We start from the raw sequence: 19,043 nt of genomic DNA, 5'->3' as shown, positions 1-19,043 counted from the left end.
TGGCTTTCCTGGAAGGGATGTTCCAGTTCGGAGGAAGCTGCCACGCAACAGCGCCACCCCTGCCATGGGGGATATAATCAACTTTCCTTTCCAGAGCTAGAGCAGAATTTTAGAAAATCATATGTTGGGGGTGGGGGTGAGAAATTAAAAAAGAAGGGAAGTTCCAGGGCAGCAGAGAGACCTGTTCAGGAAGGTCACCTCATCTGTTGTCTCCCCTCTGAGTAGCTGAGGCCTGGGCATCTTGCCTAGACTGGGGGAGCGGGGGCTCTGAGGAGGCGTCGGGGCCTGTTGCTTCAGGCCTCAGTAGAGGTCTGGAGGTTGGCAACACCGATGGGATGTGTACAGACAGGCTTTGGGGTGCTTGATGCCATGGCCACTGGCCAGGCTGGACTTGAGTTTTAACCTACTAATAGAAGAGCTAGCCTAGCATCTATGGAGCCTCAGTGTGTATCAGTGGTGCGCTAGACATATACGGTCTCACTGAATTCACTGTGTACACTGAATACACTGTGAGGTAGGAGCTACCACCACCTCCAGCTAACAGTTGAGGAAACTGAGGCATGAAGGGGTTAGCATGCTAAGCCTAGGTAGGGTCTTAGCATAACACTCTGGGCTTCCCACTTCAGCTAAAAGCCAGGAACCATTCCTTCCTCTGCTGGCACACCCAATTACGTAAGACTCTTTTGAAGTGTCCTAGTGAGTGGGCCAGATAGGAGATGTAGAAGTGCAGCCCTGGATATTACAAATGAGACTGCTGTAGCCACAGAGAGAGCATTCCTGCCTGTGATAGGGCTAAAGGCACATGGTGGGACAAGTGGGAAGAGCCAGGAGAGCAAGGTGGAGTCTGCTGGTGAGGTCAGGGGCTGGGTTCTGTGATGGCATGGGCCTGGGCCAGCCTGGGCTAGGTGGGGTGTAGAGTGTTACAGGGTCTCCCTGGTCTGAGAACTGTCAGCCGGTTCAGCCTAGAGGCGCCAACACAAGGAAACCAAGTGTAAGAATGGAAAATGGCTCTTCTGCAAGGCCCGGACAACCACCCTAACCTGTTCTGAGAACTGGGGCAACCCTCGCTCCACCTGAGTTCTTCAGTAAGTTGGAATTCCCGGTGCCCTTTATCTCTTCAGATTTCCTTGTCATGCCTGATGCAGCCTTTTAAAGCTCCTGATGTCTGTCTTAAAAGTAACTCAAAGAATGTTGGTAAGGCTGCCTTGCCCACACACAGCTTGGCAGGGTGAAAAGAACGTCCCCAGAGCAGAGGAGAGAGGAGACGTGGAGGGGATAATAGCTTGGGGCTTGCAGCTTCTGGGCCAGTTCTAGACATTAGAACTCCATTTGGTCCTCAGGATGGCTCCGTGAGCCGCCTATTGTGATTCCCATTCTATAGTTGAGATTGATGCGCAGATGCGTTCGGCAGCTAGCAAGCATCGTCACAGAGCCAGTCGAGGAGAGACCAGAGGCCAGGCCGTCCACAGAGTCTCTTCTGCCCTCGTTATTATGCCGCAGTGTAAGCCAGGTAGGGCTGGTGCTGAAGAAGTCTAGAGAAGGAAGTAGGGGCAGTGTGGCTGATCTCACAGAAGGCCCAGGGTCCCTAAATGTTGGCAGCGGCTCATCACTGACTGGAGCGATTACAGGAGCCAGTGGGTGCTGTGTAACTAGGTCCTGTGGCCGTGGTGACCTGCCTGTCCCTACTCCACCTGGGCAGGAGGAGCTGAGGGCTCGAGAGGGAATGCTGTATTGCCTTGGTTTCTTGTATACAGCACCTTTGTGAAAAGAATTCTTCTCAACGCAACACGTCTAATTCAGAAAAACGAGCCACTGGGGTTTCGCCGTTACACGGCAGGATGCGTGTGAGGCTTGTGTGTGTGGACACTTTGCATGTTGTGTCTTCGAGGACTGGGGTGGGGCACAAACTAACTCTGGCAGCCTTGGGGATTAAGAGGACATTTGGCAGCTTCTGTGTTTTGGGAAAATTGTCTCCTAGCGTACAGTTCCCACTGCTGGTTCTCTCTCCTTTAGGTTCAGTTAGTAGATGGAATGCTATGGCTACCCACAGGTTGTCATGGCATCTGAGCCTGACTGTTGTTTGAGATGGTAACCCGTGGGTCAAAGCCAAGCACAGGGTAGGTAGGTGGCCCCAGCCTCAGTCCAACCCTTGATGGCCCCTGGACTTCCAATCCGCTGCTGATCGCTGGAGCTGGTGTCCATGGGAACCTCCATCTGTTTGGGCTTACGTGCTATGTTTTCCCAGTCTGTATCAGGGTTGATTTGTACTTTCTGCCAAAAGGCCCAACTCCCAGGACTTAGGAACAGGGCCCTTTGTGGAAACAGGGCTATTGTAGATATAGTTGGTCAAGATGATGTCTCCCTGGAGTAGGGCAGACCCCTGATTCTGTCTGACCAGGGTTCTTTTAAAGAAGACAGAAACACAAGGCAGTCCTGGGACAATGCGGAGTTTGGAGGTGGACAACTGAGGGCCACCAAACATGCAATTGTCTCTGAAACCTCAGAAGCTCAGAAAAGGCAAGAAAAATTCCCATTCAGACTTGTAGAGGGAGCAAGACCCTGCGAACTACTTGAGGAGGCAGTGGTGAGCACTTGGAGGTAGGAGAAAACCTGAGAGGTGGGCTCTTCCTTCAGCCCCTGTTGTAGGCAGTGGTGAGCATGTGGAGATAGGAGAAAACCCGTGAGGCGGGCTCTTCCTTCCACTGTGTGGGTTCTGGGAATGGCACTCAGGCCGCCAAGCAAGTGCTTTCTCCCACTGAGGCAAGTGATGGCAATACCGATGTTAAGAAATGTCGGAACTGCCAGCCTCACCCCTGCTTGTTGCTGCTCTGTTCACAGTAGCCGGGTACTGGGATCAGCCCAGACGCTCATCAGCAGAGGGGGAGTATCTGTGCACAAAGGGGTTTCTTCAGCTTTAAGTAAGAGCAAAAAACGATGCCATTTATAAGAAACTGAATGGAAGCTGGGCAGTGGCAGCACATGCCTTTTATCCCAGCACTTGGGAGGCAGAGGCAGGTGGATCTCTGAGCTCTGAAATTGAGGCTAGCCTGATCTACAGAATGAGTTCCAGGACCACCAGGACTACACAGAGAAACCCTGTCTGGAAAACAAACAAACAAATAAGAAGAGGGATCTCAAAATCACGATGAGAGAAGAAAGCCAGACTTAAACAAATACTGTGTTTTCTCTCATGGGTGGAATCTAGGTCACATAGAGAAGGATGGGGAGGAAAGAAGTGAGATTCTCCAGAGGGTGCAAGAAGACAGAACATGATGTGTGTGTAAAAATACCACAATAAAATAATCAAAAATAATTAAATTAAAATAATTAAAATGCTAAGAAATTGGCTAGAGCTTGGGGATGTTACTCTCTAGTCTTTGTTGCCTCTTGGTGGTGTGATCTTTGTCCTAGCTACCCAGTGATGGCGCTGTTCCCTGTGACAGGGCCCCTGAGCAGGCTGTCACTCCCCTTTCTTTCCATGCCGTGTAGGCTCCTTCATGCCGAGCCCTTCTTGGCTTCCCTAGTTCACACGTCTGAACCAGCTTCCTAGATCTGACCAGAGGGGGGCATGGCTTTCAGGTATCTTGCAAATTGTTTCCTGTGCGTGCCCTCACTGCTCCCTGGTTCCTGAGAGTCATATCTTTTTGTTTGTTTCGAGACAGGTTTTCTCTGCGTAGCCTTGGCTGTCCTAGAACTCACTCTGTAGCCCAGGCTGGCCTCAGACTCACAGAGATCCGCCTGCCTTTGCCTCCCGAGTGCTGGGATTGAAGGTGTGCGCTACCACATCTGGCTGAGAGTCATAACTATCTTACTTGTACTTCCCTTTGGGCTAGCACAGAGTGTGTGGCAGTCCATGCCGAGCACATGAGTGCTTCGGCAGAGATGGTGGCATCTACATGGCCTAGTTCCACCCAGAATCTGTCTTCCTGTGTCCAAACAAGAACACAGTAGGACAGCAGGGTCAGGGACTGGGTAATGGTGATGAGCTGCCTTGAGAGAAGGGGGGCTATGGAGTTAGCCCCCAGCCTCTCCTGGGACGTGACCCCAGCTTTGGGATGCATAGCATCGCCCCACTCAGGGCCAACCCCAGCCCTGCAGGACACTGCTTTTGTGTGTGCAGGGGCTCATATGTCATCAGTGCTGGCCTGGAAGCCCTGGACTTGGCATCCCAGGGACTGGAAAGTATGAGGATGCAGTCCAGGAACTTGGCTGCAGCCACGACGACATGGTCTTGTTGGAGAAGGTGGTTAGTGCACTTGTGCATTTCCTGTTTCTCTTTTGTTGTTATTCTGCTCTGTTAAGACAGGGGTTTCATATGACTCCGGTTGGTCTGGAACTGCTATACAGACCAGGCTGGCCTTGAACTCTGCTCTCTGGGTGCTAGGATTAAAGGTGTGAGCCACCACACAGTTCTGAAATTCCAAACCTGCTCTTAGAGTCTTCCATTCCTATCTTGTCCAGTTCAGTGTCAGGATTATGAAAAGGCCTTTCTGAGGTGTGTGTGTGTGTGTGTGCGCGCGCGTGCGCACGCGTGTGTGCATGTGCATGTGTGTGTGTGTCAAAGAGAGGCAGTAAGAGAAAGCAGTGGAAGTCAAGAGACCAAGACAGGCACACAGACGGGCAGAATGTGCCAACTATGCAGGGCACTGCAAGGGGAAAAGGAGAAATCTTGAGCTGTCTGAAGGCCTTTCCCCCATGGAGATGGTGGCTCTCACCTGCCTTGGAGCTGGCAGGGCTTCTAGTCCACTGTCCTCTTCATGTTCTTGGTTCTAGAGCATTCTCCACCACTGGGGAATGACCAGGAGCCAGCCAGGTGTGTTCCAGAGCTGTGCCCTAGACAGCCCCGTCCTTTCTGGGCTCTGCCCTCAGTGTTACATTATCAGAAAGTCCTGGAGTTTCTGGATGCTATGGTCCATGTGGCCCTCTGTGCCCTTTACCCACTGAAGGTGAGCTATCTCCAATGAGCTGTGTGCCAGCCACGGGAGCCCCACGACACCTGTGGGACCCTGAAGGTGTTTGGTGTTGCCTTAGAGGACTGACCTTACCCATTACAACTTCTGTTGGGTTTGTTTTGCTTTCCCCCAACCCCAACTTGACAAAACCCAGGGTCATTTGGGAAGAGGGAACCTCAGTTGAGGAAATTGCCTCCATCAGATTGGCCTGTGGACTAGTCTGTGGGGGTATTTTCTTGATTGATAATTGATGTGGGTGATCACAGCTCACAGTGGGTGGTGCCACCTCAGGGCAGTGGTCCTGGTTATATAAGAGAGCAAGCTGAGTAAGCCATGGAGGCTGTCTCAGTTAGTGCTCTATTGCTGGGAAGAGACGCCATGACCAGGACAACTCTTGGAAAGGAAAGCATTTAATTGGGGGTTTGCTTGCAGTCTCAAAGGGTTGGTCCATCATCATCCTGGCAGGAAGTATGGCGGCAGGCAGGCAGGCATGGTGCTGAGAGGTAGCTGAGAGCTTTACATCAGGCAGAGAGAGGGACACTGGGCCAAGGATGCACTTTGAAATCAGACACCACTCCCAGTGACACGCCTCCTCCAACAAGGCCACACCCCTAATCCTTCCAAACAGTTCGCCAGGCATGCCAATATGTGAATCTGTGGGGCCATTCTCCTCCATGCTCGCTGGTAGCAAGTCAGCAAGCCGTGATCCTCCACAGCTTCTGCTTCAGTTCCTGCATCCAGCTTCCTGCTCTGACTTTAAACTGTAAACGAAAATAACTCTTTCCTCCCCAAGTTGCTTTTGGTGTTGCCATTTAATCACATCAGTAGAAAGCCAACAAGGATGACCCTAGGCCAGACAGAGCTCAGGGCTAAAGAAGGGGTTGCTCGGGGCTTTACCTAGGGGCCTGAAGGATATGAACACTAAGCCTCTCACTGCCACCCCAGAAAGGTGGATGGGAAGTTAGACCATGGCAGAAGAAGGATGGAAAGTTCTGGAATCTCTGTGTCTCTGTATTTGTCAGGGTCCCTGAACAAGGTCCGGTGCCTGGAAAGCTAAAGAGGCAGCTGGGAATCACGTTCCGGAACTCCTCAGCTGAGTGGGAAGAAACCAGCTGCCAGCTGCCACAGGATCCCAAGCTCGGGTCTGCTGCTTAGCAGCATGGAGAAAAAGAGACAAAATACAACACATTTTCAACTCTGGAAGGGATTTTCGGGTTGCCTGAGCCATTGTCAACCAAAAGTGTTCTAACTTCCAGAATATTCATGCAAACCCAGGCTCTGAGGTCCCTGCACAAAGCCCAGCTACTCTGGCTCACCTTAGGCACCCGACTTCACAGTCAGGGAAGCCAGGACCTGTGCTCTGCCTGAGCTGTGGCCTCCAGGACAAGGGGCCACTCCGACCCAGCAGCCGTCTGTGGAACAGTGCTGCCTGCTGCCACTGGCGTTTGTTTCTTTCCTTCTGCCTTTTCTTCCCCCAGCCCCTCCCCTCCTATCCTCTTCCTATCCCCGAGCTGAGTCTTTCTGCCTCCTGGGCCCCTTTAACGTCCCTTGCCTTTTGCCAAGGAGGCTCCAGACGAAGGCCCTGAGAAACGTCAGAAACGGCAGCCTTTGCTCTGCCTCTCACGGTCTGTGTTGTTGGGTGCCTCAACTTGAAGTCTCTGGGAGTCCCCTGGCTTCCCTGGTTTAAGGAAGTCCTCAGATGGAAGTCTGAAGGTTCTTTTTCCTTCTGGCTACTAAGTCTCCACTTCCATGGAAGGGAACCACCTCTGGAATGTGCTTTCCTCCTGGTTTGGTGTAGCCAGTAGACTATTCTAATGGGCTTAGGGGAACCACCCGACATTGCTGGTCTAGACTGGGCTAGAGACAGAATCTTACGGTGATGAGTCTGCCTTTGGGGCGCTTTTGATTCTTCCCAACTTACCTTCTTATCCTTATATCACAGGCTGGGTGACAAACCTGTTTTATAGATTGACATAACAAGACCCTCCCCAGGATGTGTGGCCTCTGGTTATCAATATGAATTAGTAGAATAGGCACCACTGTAGAGCCAGATGGTCTGACCTAAGAAATCGCTGAAGGCTAGGTTACACCAGATGACGCAGGTGGACGCAGTTTGCGCCGCTGTGAAGGACTTGCTGATGCTCCTTTGCTTGGTGCAGAGGTCAGGCATCGCTCTCACACAGCCTCCCCACCCCCACCTCTCTGTTCCGCTGCTCTGCCCACCAGAGCCGAATGCAGTCTCTAATTCCTCTGGGTGGAGGGAGTAGATGTCTACCTGACCCCATCCCTTTGATTCTCTTCCTCTAGACTGTAAATTCACCTGCCACCCGGAGTGTCGCAGCCTGATCCAGCTGGACTGCAGACAGAAGGAGGGCCCTGCCCTGGACCGACGCTCTCCAGAAAGCACCCTCACCCCTCCCTTCAGCCAGGTAAGCAGAGGAGCCCACAGGCCAGGCTGGAGAGCAGCCCCCCGAGGCTGGCGGGATTCCACACAGATGGGCTGTTCTCTGGTCAGAAGGAGCCTCAGACACCCCCTTCCCCAGGAGCCTGGGGACCAGGAGTGGGTCTACCCTGCAGCTTCCTCCCTGCAGTCTGTTTGGTCCAGGACTCTGGTCCAGGTACAGATACAGGATGAATTGTAGAGAGGTTTCTAGAAGGCCTGAATGGCCTGAAGTTCTCCACATCATCCTGCCTTTAGAAAACAGATCCTTCCAGACTTCTCAGACCAGCCTTTGGAGGGTCTGGGCAAGTGTTCTTTCTCTGCTGCCTGCAGCGCCGGGAGCACCGTAGCCTCAGTGGCTCAAGATTCTGAGTTGGCAAAGCACATGCGTGGCAGTGCATCTGAACTGTAATGTTTGGGCTTCGGCATGCAGACAGAGGGCAGTGGGTATTGATTATTATGTTAAACATTTATCAGTTATCTACTGTGTACCAAGTGCTGTTGAAGGTAGGCATAATAAATGATAACGTTCAATGCTTCACAGAGAGCTTGCATTCCGGCGGGGGATTGTAACACAACTGACCCACACATGCTGGGACGTGTGTGCGGTATCAACCCAGTGTTTTGGGTACACAGTGTATTTATTTCTGCTAAGAGAAAAAAATCAAGGAAGGCTTCCCCAAGGAGGTGACGTTTGACATGGGCTTTTTTTCCTGCAGGTTGAGGGAAGTAAAGCGTGTCCTAGGATATTACCCATTTATTAATTTAGCAAGGTTTTAGGCGCCCAGTATATCCCTGGCCCAGGAACACGGGGACTTAGTGATACAGTTAAGAAAAATGGCTCTTTCCTGTCCTGTGCTGGCAGCAAGGCAAGAAAGGAATAAACTCCGACCCTAAAGAAGCAAAAACACCCAGGCATTGTGGAGGAGTCATGAGCAGCCTCAAGTCCCCAAAGCCTACGTGCGTGTGTTCCGTGGTGTGTAGGTGCCTGGCACACCTGTAGGAGACTCCAGTTCCTCTGCTGTCTCCATGTCTTCTCCCATGAGAAAGCACTATTAGGAAACAAGCACTTCTGATATGCACTTTTACAAGGATAACGTCAAACTGGCCCTAAGCTGCGCATTGAAAATTTTGCTATCTCCTCTTCAGTGTGGAATTGTGGCTGCTCTGGAATAGCCTGCAGCCAGGCCCCTGGGTACCCCTGGTCCACACATGACTGATGAGCCATGTTTCTGTCTTGTGTTGTTCTGGTGCTGCTGGTGGTAGAACCTAAAGCCTGCTAGGCCAGTGCTTTGGCTGAGCCCCACCCCTAGGCAGCCAGTTTACGAGTATGCTCTTAAACAATGGGGGGGAGGGGCAGATAGCACACATTCCTAAAAACATATTTGAACATCTGTCTTGTCCAGTTTCCCTTTTTCTTTGGGAACTGCCTGGGCTCTTCTTTTTGCTCCCAGTATGGTTGGTTCCCCACTCCTGAATCTGCTTCTTGGGATTTCTCCATGCCTCCTTCCAGAACGGCAGGCTGCAGAAGGAAGTGATTTCTTCCTCCCCAGAGACATCTCGCCATATCTGGAGTTGGCGGGGTGGGTGCTCCTGGGACCCAGTGCACAGAGGCCAGGGGTTCCACTAAGTGTTCTGCATGTTGCAGGATTACCCACAGCTGGCCTCAAATGTCAGCAGTGCTGAGGTGGTAAGGCCTCTAGGCTGTGGGCCAACTCCCGGGGCTGTGGACGGAGGCTGGGAAGGGCATGGGTTTCTCGCACAGTCTCTTTCTTAGAGTGGTGGCCAGGAGGGCTGCTTTCCTGTAGCACATCAGACAACAGAGCTCTGTCCTCATTGCCTCCTTGGAAGAAGAGGCATCCTAGCCCTCTGGCTAATTGAGGCACAGCTGTTGGTGGCCCCGAGCAACCAACGGCTTGTGTGGGTCCGGGTTGCTGGGGTGCTATGGCATGTGCCTTGGACAGGCTTGGCCCTGTCCTTTAGTAGAGTGCTCTACCAGCTGTGAAGAAAGCCAGGCCCTGATCTGTTTGTTTGTTTGTCTGTTTTTATTTATTTATTTGTCAGCCTCCCCTTCCCCCCCAAACCTGTTCATGCTGATTTCTGCCTTGGCTAACATAACAGAACCCACGGTTCTGTTGCATATGTCAATGGTGTGCTACTTTCCTTCACACGGCCGTTGCTGCCTGGCTGTACTCTTGCCGTCTTCCTGGGATTTATGGAGGCAGAGGCCTGGGCCTGAGCTCCACTAGGTGAGGGCCCATGTCTATCGTGAGGTCGCATCCTTTCTGCTATGTAAGGGAAAGAAGAATGTGGCTTTTTCAACAGCCGGGAGGAGCAGTCTTGCATGAGCTTTCATGCATCCCCGCTGTACAGCATTTATACCTGTGTGTGTGGTCCTGGGGCTCGAACCTGCAGCCTTGTGCACTCACTCGAGGTATTCACCATCCACCACTGAGCTGCAGCTCCCAGCCCTTCAAACACTTTTCAAAATATGACTGAGATCATCCTAAAGATAGGATTTGGCCTTCACCTTTTGAAAAGCTGTAATGGCTGATTTCTGGCTGTCTCGGCAGAGGAAGGGAGAAAATAAGGCAGATGTGGGAGGGGCAGGGTCCCTCAGTGCCTCGGCTGCAAACTCCTGAGGCCGCACGGTCCCTGTCCCTCCTGAGGAAGGCAGTGATAGTTGCCTGCTTTTGCCAGCCACAAGATCAGTTGTTCCAAGTCTTTCCTCAGCGATCCTGAAGCCTGATGCCTTCCCCTTGGGTGCCCTTCGTGTGATCAGGCATGCCTCCTGCCGGCCTACCCAGGTCCTGGCTTCAGCTTCTGCCTGTTTGCCAAAGAATGTCATGGCTGTTAGGTGAGGGGCAGGACAGATTGCTGGAAGAGCTGTGGTTCTTTCATTTGGGGGGCATCCTGAAGTGGGTTTTTTTGGTGGCTTTAAAAGTGCTCTCACTATGTAACTCCAGTGATGACAGCCCTCAGTGGCTCCCCAGTACGCTCACAGTGAAGCAGCCCAGCCCCTGCTCAAGAGAAAGTGTTGCGCTTTGTTTCCCGCCCTTCCGTGTTTCCTGTCCTTCTCGTGTTTCCCATCCTTCCATGTTTCCCATCCTTCCGTGTTTCCCGTCCTTCCGTGTTTCCTGTCCTTCCGTGTTTCCCATCCTTCCGTGTTTCCCATCCTTCCGTGTTTCCCGTCCTTCTGTGTTTCCCACCCTTCCGTGTTTCCTGTCCTCGTGTTTCCCATCCTTCCGTGTTTCCCATCCTTCCATGTTTCCCATCCTTCCGTGTTTCCCGTCCTTCCGTGTTTCCTGTCCTTCCGTGTTTCCTGTCCTTCCGTGTTTCCCATCCTTCCGTGTTTCCCGTCCTTCCGTGTTTCCTGTCCTTCCGTGTTTCCCATCCTTCCGTGTTTCCCATCCTTCCGTGTTTCCCGTCCTTCTGTGTTTCCCACCCTTCCGTGTTTCCTGTCCTCGTGTTTCCCATCCTTCCGTGTTTCCCATCCTTCCGTGTTTCCCATCCTTCCGTGTTTCCCATCCTTCCGTGTTTCTCGTCCTTCCGTGGTCTCTAGAACCAGACAGCTCTGACCCTCTGGCTGTTGACACACTTTTCTTGACCATGGAATATGCAGATTATAAGAGAGGAAATTAAGCCATCCCCATCACTCACTGAAATCCCATTCCCCAGTGCCCGCATTTTCTTCTACCCAGTACACTCTGCCGAGGAGGCCAGCCCCTCCCGTGCAGCTCCCTGCTCTCCTGGCCTGATCATACTTGGGAGCGTATTCCACGTGACTGTTATTTCAGTTCTCTGTGCATACAAGCATTTTTAAGATTTATCTCTATTTATTTGTGTGTGGGGGCACATGCACATCACAGGTACCTATGTGCACACGTGGAGGCCAGAGATCAACTCATCCATCTGACCACTAAAACTATGTTCCCATACAGCCAGATGTCCTAAGAGAGGACAGTGTAGAGAGACCCCAAGTACTAGATCAAGACTAAAACCGCATCTCAAGTCCTCGTGTTTGTGCTGGGTACGTGCATAGCAACTGCACCATCTCCCCACAAGGGCAGACATTCATCTTATCACCCCTGAAGCCTAAGCCATTGTGCCACTGCCTAGGTGATGCTGTCCCCATTCACCCAACAGACAAAAGTCTTTCATAGCTCTAGAGTGGACCCACCTAGCCTTTCAAACCAGGTCTTTTTCCTTTCTGCCTGCATTCCTTTCCCGAACACTGACAGACACCCCCGGCCCCATTGTCATTCCTTAGCTGAGCCCTGCAGCCCTGAGAATTGACTTAGTTGGTGGGAGTTCTGAGTCCCCTTGAACTACCTCCCTCAGCACAGGCCTTGCCTTTCCAGGAAGTGACACTATCTGAGTCGAACCCAGGATTAACACACGGGGGAGCCAGAGAGGTGAAGAAAAGAGTCTAATAGGAAAAGGGGTTTTTTTTGTTTTGTTTTGTTTTGGTTTTGCTTTATTTATTTATTTGTTTGCATTATTTTATTTTTTTTAGGCTTTTCATATAAGATATTTTGATTCTATTCTTTGCCCTCCTCCAAGCTTTACAAGAGCATGTCCCTGTTACACAGATTCTTAGTGGATTTGCTCATTTCAGCTGATATATATATATATTCCCAGTGTTTGACACAGTGTTGGTGATGAGCCTAGGGCCTTCAGCATGCCGGGCATGGGCTCGATCACCGAGCTCTATGCCCAGTCCTCGATTCGTTTGTTTATGAGAAGGATCTCTATATGGAGTACCATTGACCTGGAACTCATAAGCCTCCTGCCTCAGCCTCCCGAGTCCTGAATTACCAGCTGCAGTACCTTACCCAGCTACACTCCCCTCATTTGAAGCTCCACAGTTAGGATTATTATACCCTTATAATTGGCCCTTTTATCACCGTGAAGTAGCTGTCATTATCCCTGGTAACAGTCTATGAACTGATAATTAGCATAGTTACTGAAACTTTTTTTTTGAGGTGCTGGGAACTAAACTTAGGGCCTCACACATAGCTGGGTAAAGTGCTTTACCACTGAACTTTGTATTTCTCTGAATAACTATAACATTACTGTGTCTTTTTCCTTTATTTTTAGCTATTTACCTTTTGTGCATGTGTGCATGCCTGCATGTGTCTGTGAGGTCTGTGTGTGGTACATGAACTTGAGTGTCTGGGTCATACTCATACATACATATGGAGGCCAGAACAGGGCACTGGTCAGCTTCCTTGGTCACTCTCTACCCATTTGGTGAGAGTCAAGGTCTCCCGCAGAACCTGAAGCTAGCCATGCATGCTGGAGTGGCTGGCGGGAGTTCTCCGGACCTGCCTGGTCTCCACCCTTTAATGCTGGCTTTCAGGCATGCCCAGTCATGCTGGCTTTTTTGTGTTCTTGCTGGGGATTCAGACTTCCTTCCCACACTTGCGGTGTTCTCTCCCACTAAGTCCTATACCCAACACTGTGTCTTCTCTCTTCAGTCATGTATCGGTTAGCGATAGGGATGTGTTCTGAGAAAAGGGATTGTAAACTCACGGCTGTGCTGACACCAACTTTGGTGGTGTAGTTTCTCACATCCCTGGCTTGTATGGCGTGTGCACGGACACATTCCTTCAGCTTCCCAGGGCTGAAAAAAAGTCCCATTTCATCTTTGTTTTTGAGCTCATCACTGAGTTGGAAATTCTGAAAGGCTTTTCCTTTTGTTACTTTAGCAACCCCACACCACTATTTTCTCCTGTATGGTTCCCAATTGTAAATCTCCCGTTCTCTGTGTCCAGGGCCATCTGAATATGATGCGTGTTCTCCGTGTCTGGGTCATCACAGTCTCCTTCTCCTTCCCATGCTGTGTGGGGGTCTTTTCTCATAACTGTAGATAATTTGAGTATGATGTGCCCTTCGTTCTGCTTCACTTTGCTTGAGGTTGCTACTGCCGTGTCCTCCAGTTCCCCAATTTTTTCTTTAACCGTGTCTAACTTCTGTTAGCTCCATTCAGCATCTTTCTCATCCAAATCATTGTAAATTTCATTGCTAGAAGTAAGATTTGCTATTTTTAGATATATTTGATTTCTCTACTTAACTTTATGAATGAATAGAAAAACTTCTTAATGGTTATTAGTATTTTGACTAATTCTAGCATCTAAGTCATAGATTTGTTTCAACTAATTGCATTTTCTGCTTATTAAGGATAATGCTCCCTATTTATTTGTATTTCTAGTAATTTTTGTTGTTGTTTTCGCTTGTTTTTTGAGACAGGGTTTCTCTGTGTAACCACCCTAGCTGTTCTGGAACTTGCTTTGTAGACCAGGCTGGCCTCAAACTCACAGAGATCCGCCTGCCTCTGCCTTCCGAGTGCTGGGATTAAAGATGTGTGCCACCATGCCCAACCACTTCTAGTAATTTTTAATTGAATGTGAGACATTTCCAATTTTGCTTTGTTGGGTGCTGATGTTTTCATAGTCCTACAGTTGACCTTAGCTAAATATGATATTTTTATATTCTCATAAACATTCTTGAACTTTGCCCTGGCACTCTTGGTACTTTTGAGCATTGCTTTAAAACCCAGTCCACCGTCCTAGGGAGCGAACCCCGGGGGTGCAGTGTTTGTTGCAAATCATGAGAATCTGAGTTTAAATTCTTTTTTTAATTAATTTATTTTTTAATAAACAATCTTTTCTCATTTTACATACCAATCCCAGTTCCCACTCCCTCCCCTCCTCTCACTCCCTCCAACTTCCTCCCACCCTACCCCCATCCACTCCTCAGAGAGGGTAAGGCTTCCCATGGGAAGTCAACAAAGTCTAGCACATTGCTTTGAGGCAGGACCAAGGCCTATATCTAGGCTGAGCAAGGTATTCCTCCAAAGAGAATGCATTCCAAAAAGCCAGTACAAGCAGTAGGGATAAATACTGGTCTTACTGTCAGTAGCCCCACAGTCTAACCCAGCCATGCAACTGTAACCCATGATCAGAGGGCCTAGTTTGGTCCTATGCTGGTTCCCCTGCTGTCAGAGTCAGGTCAGAGTTGGTGGGCTCCCACTGGCTCAGGTCAGCTGTTTCTGTGGGTGTCTCCATCATGGTCTTGACCCCTTTGTTCATATCACACTCCTCTCTCTCTTCAACTGGACTTTGGAAACTCAGCCCAGTGCTTAGCTCTGGATCTCTGCATCTGCTTCCATCAGTTCCTGGATGAAGTTTCGAGGATGACGATTAAGGTAGTCATCACTCTGATTACAGGGGAAGGCCAGTGCAGGCACCCTCTCCACTGCTTAGGGTCTTCTGAGTTTAAATTCTTAGAGGCTGCAGAAAGGTGGGTGTGGTAGTGTAATCCTGGCGCTCCCATGGTAAGGTGGAGAATCTGCAGGAGTTGGCGGACTAGCGGCACATGCAGCCGCGGACATCAGAGCGACCCTGTCTCAGCGAGACTGGGAGGCGAGGATCAACACCTGAGGTTGACATGCGCGGTGGCATGCACATACACACACGCATACATTATCATACACACATGAACATATGGGGGAGGATGGGTGTGGGATCCAGTACCTCCACCTGATGCCCAATCCTCAGTGCTGCTGTCAAGTGCGTTCTGAGAGTTAGTGTCCATAGTCCTATAACCCGGCTAAAGTAGCTTAATAAATCAGTGTCCTGGCAACCAGTTGATACAGATGGCATCTTCCGCCATCCTCTGTCCACCATAAAATGGAGGCGACTCACCACCTCTAGTTTGTGGGCATTAGTCTGAAAATTGGAAAAGGCAGACCCAGAAAACGAGGAGCAGTGTACATCAGAGCCCAGCCGCCATCTTGGCAATTGTTCCCTTGGTTTCCAGGTGCATAATTTAGCCTCAGTTTCTGCCCTGACTCCTTTCCTAGATAAGGAACTGATTGTCTCTCCTGGGGAATTCCAGAAGCAGCCAGATGAGTGCCAGCCTACCTATGTGTGCCGAAGGGCCTGCTCTGTCTGCATTTGGCATACCCCGTGTCGTGGCTTTTTTCTTGATTCCCTACTACTTCCAAAACCAAAAAGTGCTGCTTAATCTGTCAACAATTCACCTACCCCGGAGAACCTTCCTGCCTGGGAGCTTCCCGAGGCTGACTGCCAGGCACGGGGTGAACTCATTTCTCCTGTAGCAGAGTCAGATACCTCCGAAATAGGGAAGTGCCCAAGACCCTGTCTCTAAAGGAGGACAGGACTTCAACTCCAGTTCTGTTTCCCTAAAAGCCTGGGAGCCCTGGAGCAATGGGCTTCTGAGTAGGCACGCCATTCCCAAAGCTCCTGGCTCGTGGCAGCAGGACCTTCTTTTCTAATGAAGGTTGTCGGCCATCTCACCGCAGAGGCTAGAAGATTACCCCCGCACCTGAGGGGCACCTGAGGGAAAAGGTGACTGAATAGAAGCACCTGTATCTCTAGCCTTCCAACAGGACAACAAAAGGCACAGGCCCTAGACCTGACCCCAACCTCATCATGAGTTTTTTTCAGGGTATCTGCTTCTTGACATGGGCAACAGAGTTAATTCAACACTCAGTGTTTATAGGCATCCAGACTCTGTGAGAACTGTTACTCGGAAGCCAAGGAAGAGAAGTGAGGTGTGGGCTGATGTCTCTGAGAAAGTGAATCTCTTGTGAGCCTGACCTAGATGGTATGCAGATGCTTATCTTGTAAGACAGGAAGTCATCTGTGGAAACTTTGAGCTCTCTGTTGTACACAGCCCTGCGTGCTCAGAAACTCCCCTCCAGGCATGCTAGATAGTGGTCTTAAGATTCAACCTCAATAAGACATCCGACAGAGGATGCTGCTGAGGACGGTGTGGGAGGTGTGATCATCACTGGGGAACGGGAAGCAGAGGACAGAGGGTGTGTGTGCATGTGTATATGTGCACTCGTGTGTGTGTGCACGTATGTGTGCATGCTTGTGTGTGTGTTACATAGGTGTATGTATGCATGTGGTGGTCAGAGGACAACCTCAAGGGGCATTCCTCAAGAATGCTATCTACCTTCTTTCTGTGCGTTGGGATAGCATGTGTAGGAGTGTCTGTGGGGAGCACTCGTGCACGTGTGTGCCTGTGGGGCCCATGGGTGAACATCAGATCACTTCCTTGGCCATTTGCTACCTTAGTTTTTAGACAGGGACTCTCACTAAATCTGGAGCTCACTGATCAGCTGGACTGGCTGGCCATCAAGCCCCAGGGATCATAGGTGCATGGTGTCACACTGACTTTTCATATAGGTGTTAGAGATTGAATGTAGGTCCTCCTTCTTGTGTGATGAGCCCTCTATTCACTGAGCCATCTTCCACCCCCAGGCGAAGAGTAACAGAGAAAATAACAAAAGTGAAACCATGAGAGGGAAGCGATGGCTTTGGGGACGCAAGTCAAGTTTTGCACAGCTGTAATGAGAGTACTTGGTTGTGACAACAAACAGCTTGCTGGCCGGGTGTGCTACCGAAGGGCCTTGAAGGACCCCAGTCTAGAGCTTTGAATACTGTGTCATCAGTGGAGGGAAGAATGCAGCGGGAACAGGGAGCGACTGGGTTTGAAATCTGACCTTAATTTATATATCTTTAAAATGTTTTCTTGCAGGGCACAAAGGGTTAAGTTAGACCACAAGATCTAGGAACTCTGAGGACATAAAGGTGTGTAAGAACTCAGGAACTCTGAGGACACAAAGGTATAAGAACTCAGGAACTCTGAGGACACAAAGGTATAAGAACTCAGGAACTCTGAGGACACAAAGGTGTGTAAGAACTCAGGAACTCTGATGACACAAAGGTGTGTAAGAGCTCAGGAGCTCTGAGGACACAAAGGTATAAGAACTCAGGAACTCTGAGGACACAAAGGTATAAGAACTAGGAACTCTGAGGACACAAAGGTGTGTAAGAACTCAGGAACTCTGAGGACACAAAGGTATAAGAACTAGGAACTCTGAGGACACAAAGGTATAAGAACTAGGAACTCTGAGGACACAAAGGTATAAGAACTCAGGAACTCTGAGGACACAAAGGTATAAGAACTCAGGAACTCTGAGGACACAAAGGTATAAGAACTCAGGAACTCTGAGGACACAAAGGTGTGTAAGAGCTCAGGAACTCTGAGGACACAAAGGTATAAGAACTAGGAACTCTGAGGACACAAAGGTATAAGAACTCAGGAACTCTGAGGACACAAAGGTATAAGAACTAGGAACTCTGAGGACACAAAGGTGTGTAAGAGCTCAGGAACTCTGAGGACACAAAGGTATAAGAACTAGGAACTCTGAGGACACAAAGGTATAAGAACTAGGAACTCTGAGGACACAAAGGTATAAGAACTCAGGAACTCTGAGGACACAAAGGTGTGTAAGAGCTCAGGAACTCTGAGGACACAAAGGTATAAGAACTAGGAACTCTGAGGACACAAAGGTATAAGAACTAGGAACTCTGAGGACACAAAGGTATAAGAACTCAGGAACTCTGAGGACACAAAGGTATAAGAACTCAGGAACTCTGAGGACACAAAGGTATAAGAACTCAGGAACTCTGAGGACACAAAGGTATAAGAACTCAGGAACTTTGAGGACACAAAGGTATAAGAACTAGGAACTCTGAGGACACAAAGGTGTGTAAGAACTAGGAACTCTGAGGACACAAAGGTATAAGAACTAGGAACTCTGAGGACACAAAGGTATAAGAACTAGGAACTCTGAGGACACAAAGGTGTGTAAGAACTCAGGAACTCTGAGGACACAAAGGTATAAGAACTCAGGAACTCTGAGGACACAAAGGTATAAGAACTAGGAACTCTGAGGACACAAAGGTGTGTAAGAGCTAGGAACTCTGAGGACACAAAGGTGTGTAAGAGCTAGGAACTCTGGGGCTGGAGAGATGGCTCAGTGGTTAAGAGCATTGCCTGTTCTTCCAAAGGTCCTGAGTTCAATTCCCAGCAACCACATGGTGGCTCACAACCATCTGTAATGGGGTCTGGTGCCCTCTTCTGGCCTTCAGGCATACACACAGACAGAATATTGTATACATAATAAATAAATAAATATTTAAAAGAACTAGGAACTCTGAGGACACAAAGGTGTGTAAGAGCTCAGGAACTCTGACGACACAACGCTCCTGTGGCTCTCCCTAGATTCCACCACAAGAACCGGTACTTATCTTTTGTGTCCGTCATTTATGTCCAAACTCAAACACCTAGTTATGTGGAAATAGTTGTTACATGAAATGAAAACACCAGCAATTGATGTCTGCATGGAAGGGTTTCTGTTTGTTTGTTTGCTTTTTTGAGACAGGGTTTCTTTGTGTTGTTACCCTGGCTATCCTGGAACTAGCTCTGTAGACCAGGCTGGCCCCAAACCCGCAGAGATCCACTTGCCTCTGCCTCCAAGTGCTGGGGTTAAAGGCGTGCGCCACCACCTCCCAGCTTGTATGGAAGGTTTTGTGATGGAGGACTTACCGTGAATAGAGCTGGGGAGGGTAACTTTAACAATAGGAGGTAAAGTGTGGCGGAGGAGGGGACAGTAACAAAGGAAGTTCTTAGAAGGCTGTGCAGTGATTTAGGGTGGAAGGGATGAGCAGGTGGAGGGGCAAGCAAGAAATACTGAGACTGATTTCAGGTTTGTTAAGAATGGGGCCACAACGGTGTGCTGATTGGTTCTCTGTCAACTTTGACACAAA

At 49.7% G+C, this 19,043-nt stretch overlaps 1 protein-coding gene across 1 annotated transcript in view; it reads left to right on the top strand.

The window, feature by feature from the left end:
* The window catches only part of Rassf5 (Ras association domain family member 5), a 65,971-nt gene that overhangs the window by 20,664 nt on the left and 26,264 nt on the right, over positions 1-19,043 (top strand). Inside the window, exon 2 of the mRNA XM_075987853.1 lies at positions 7,260-7,381. Within this exon, the coding sequence (XP_075843968.1) occupies positions 7,260-7,381 (122 nt within the window). The remainder of the gene's footprint in view (positions 1-7,259; positions 7,382-19,043) is intronic.

Source organism: Microtus pennsylvanicus, chromosome 10 (assembly GCF_037038515.1).
Source record: "Microtus pennsylvanicus isolate mMicPen1 chromosome 10, mMicPen1.hap1, whole genome shotgun sequence".
Lineage (NCBI taxonomy): Eukaryota > Metazoa > Chordata > Mammalia > Rodentia > Cricetidae > Microtus > Microtus pennsylvanicus.
The sequence above is the reverse complement of the archived record's forward strand: the minus strand, read 5'-3'. Positions and strand labels throughout refer to the sequence as shown.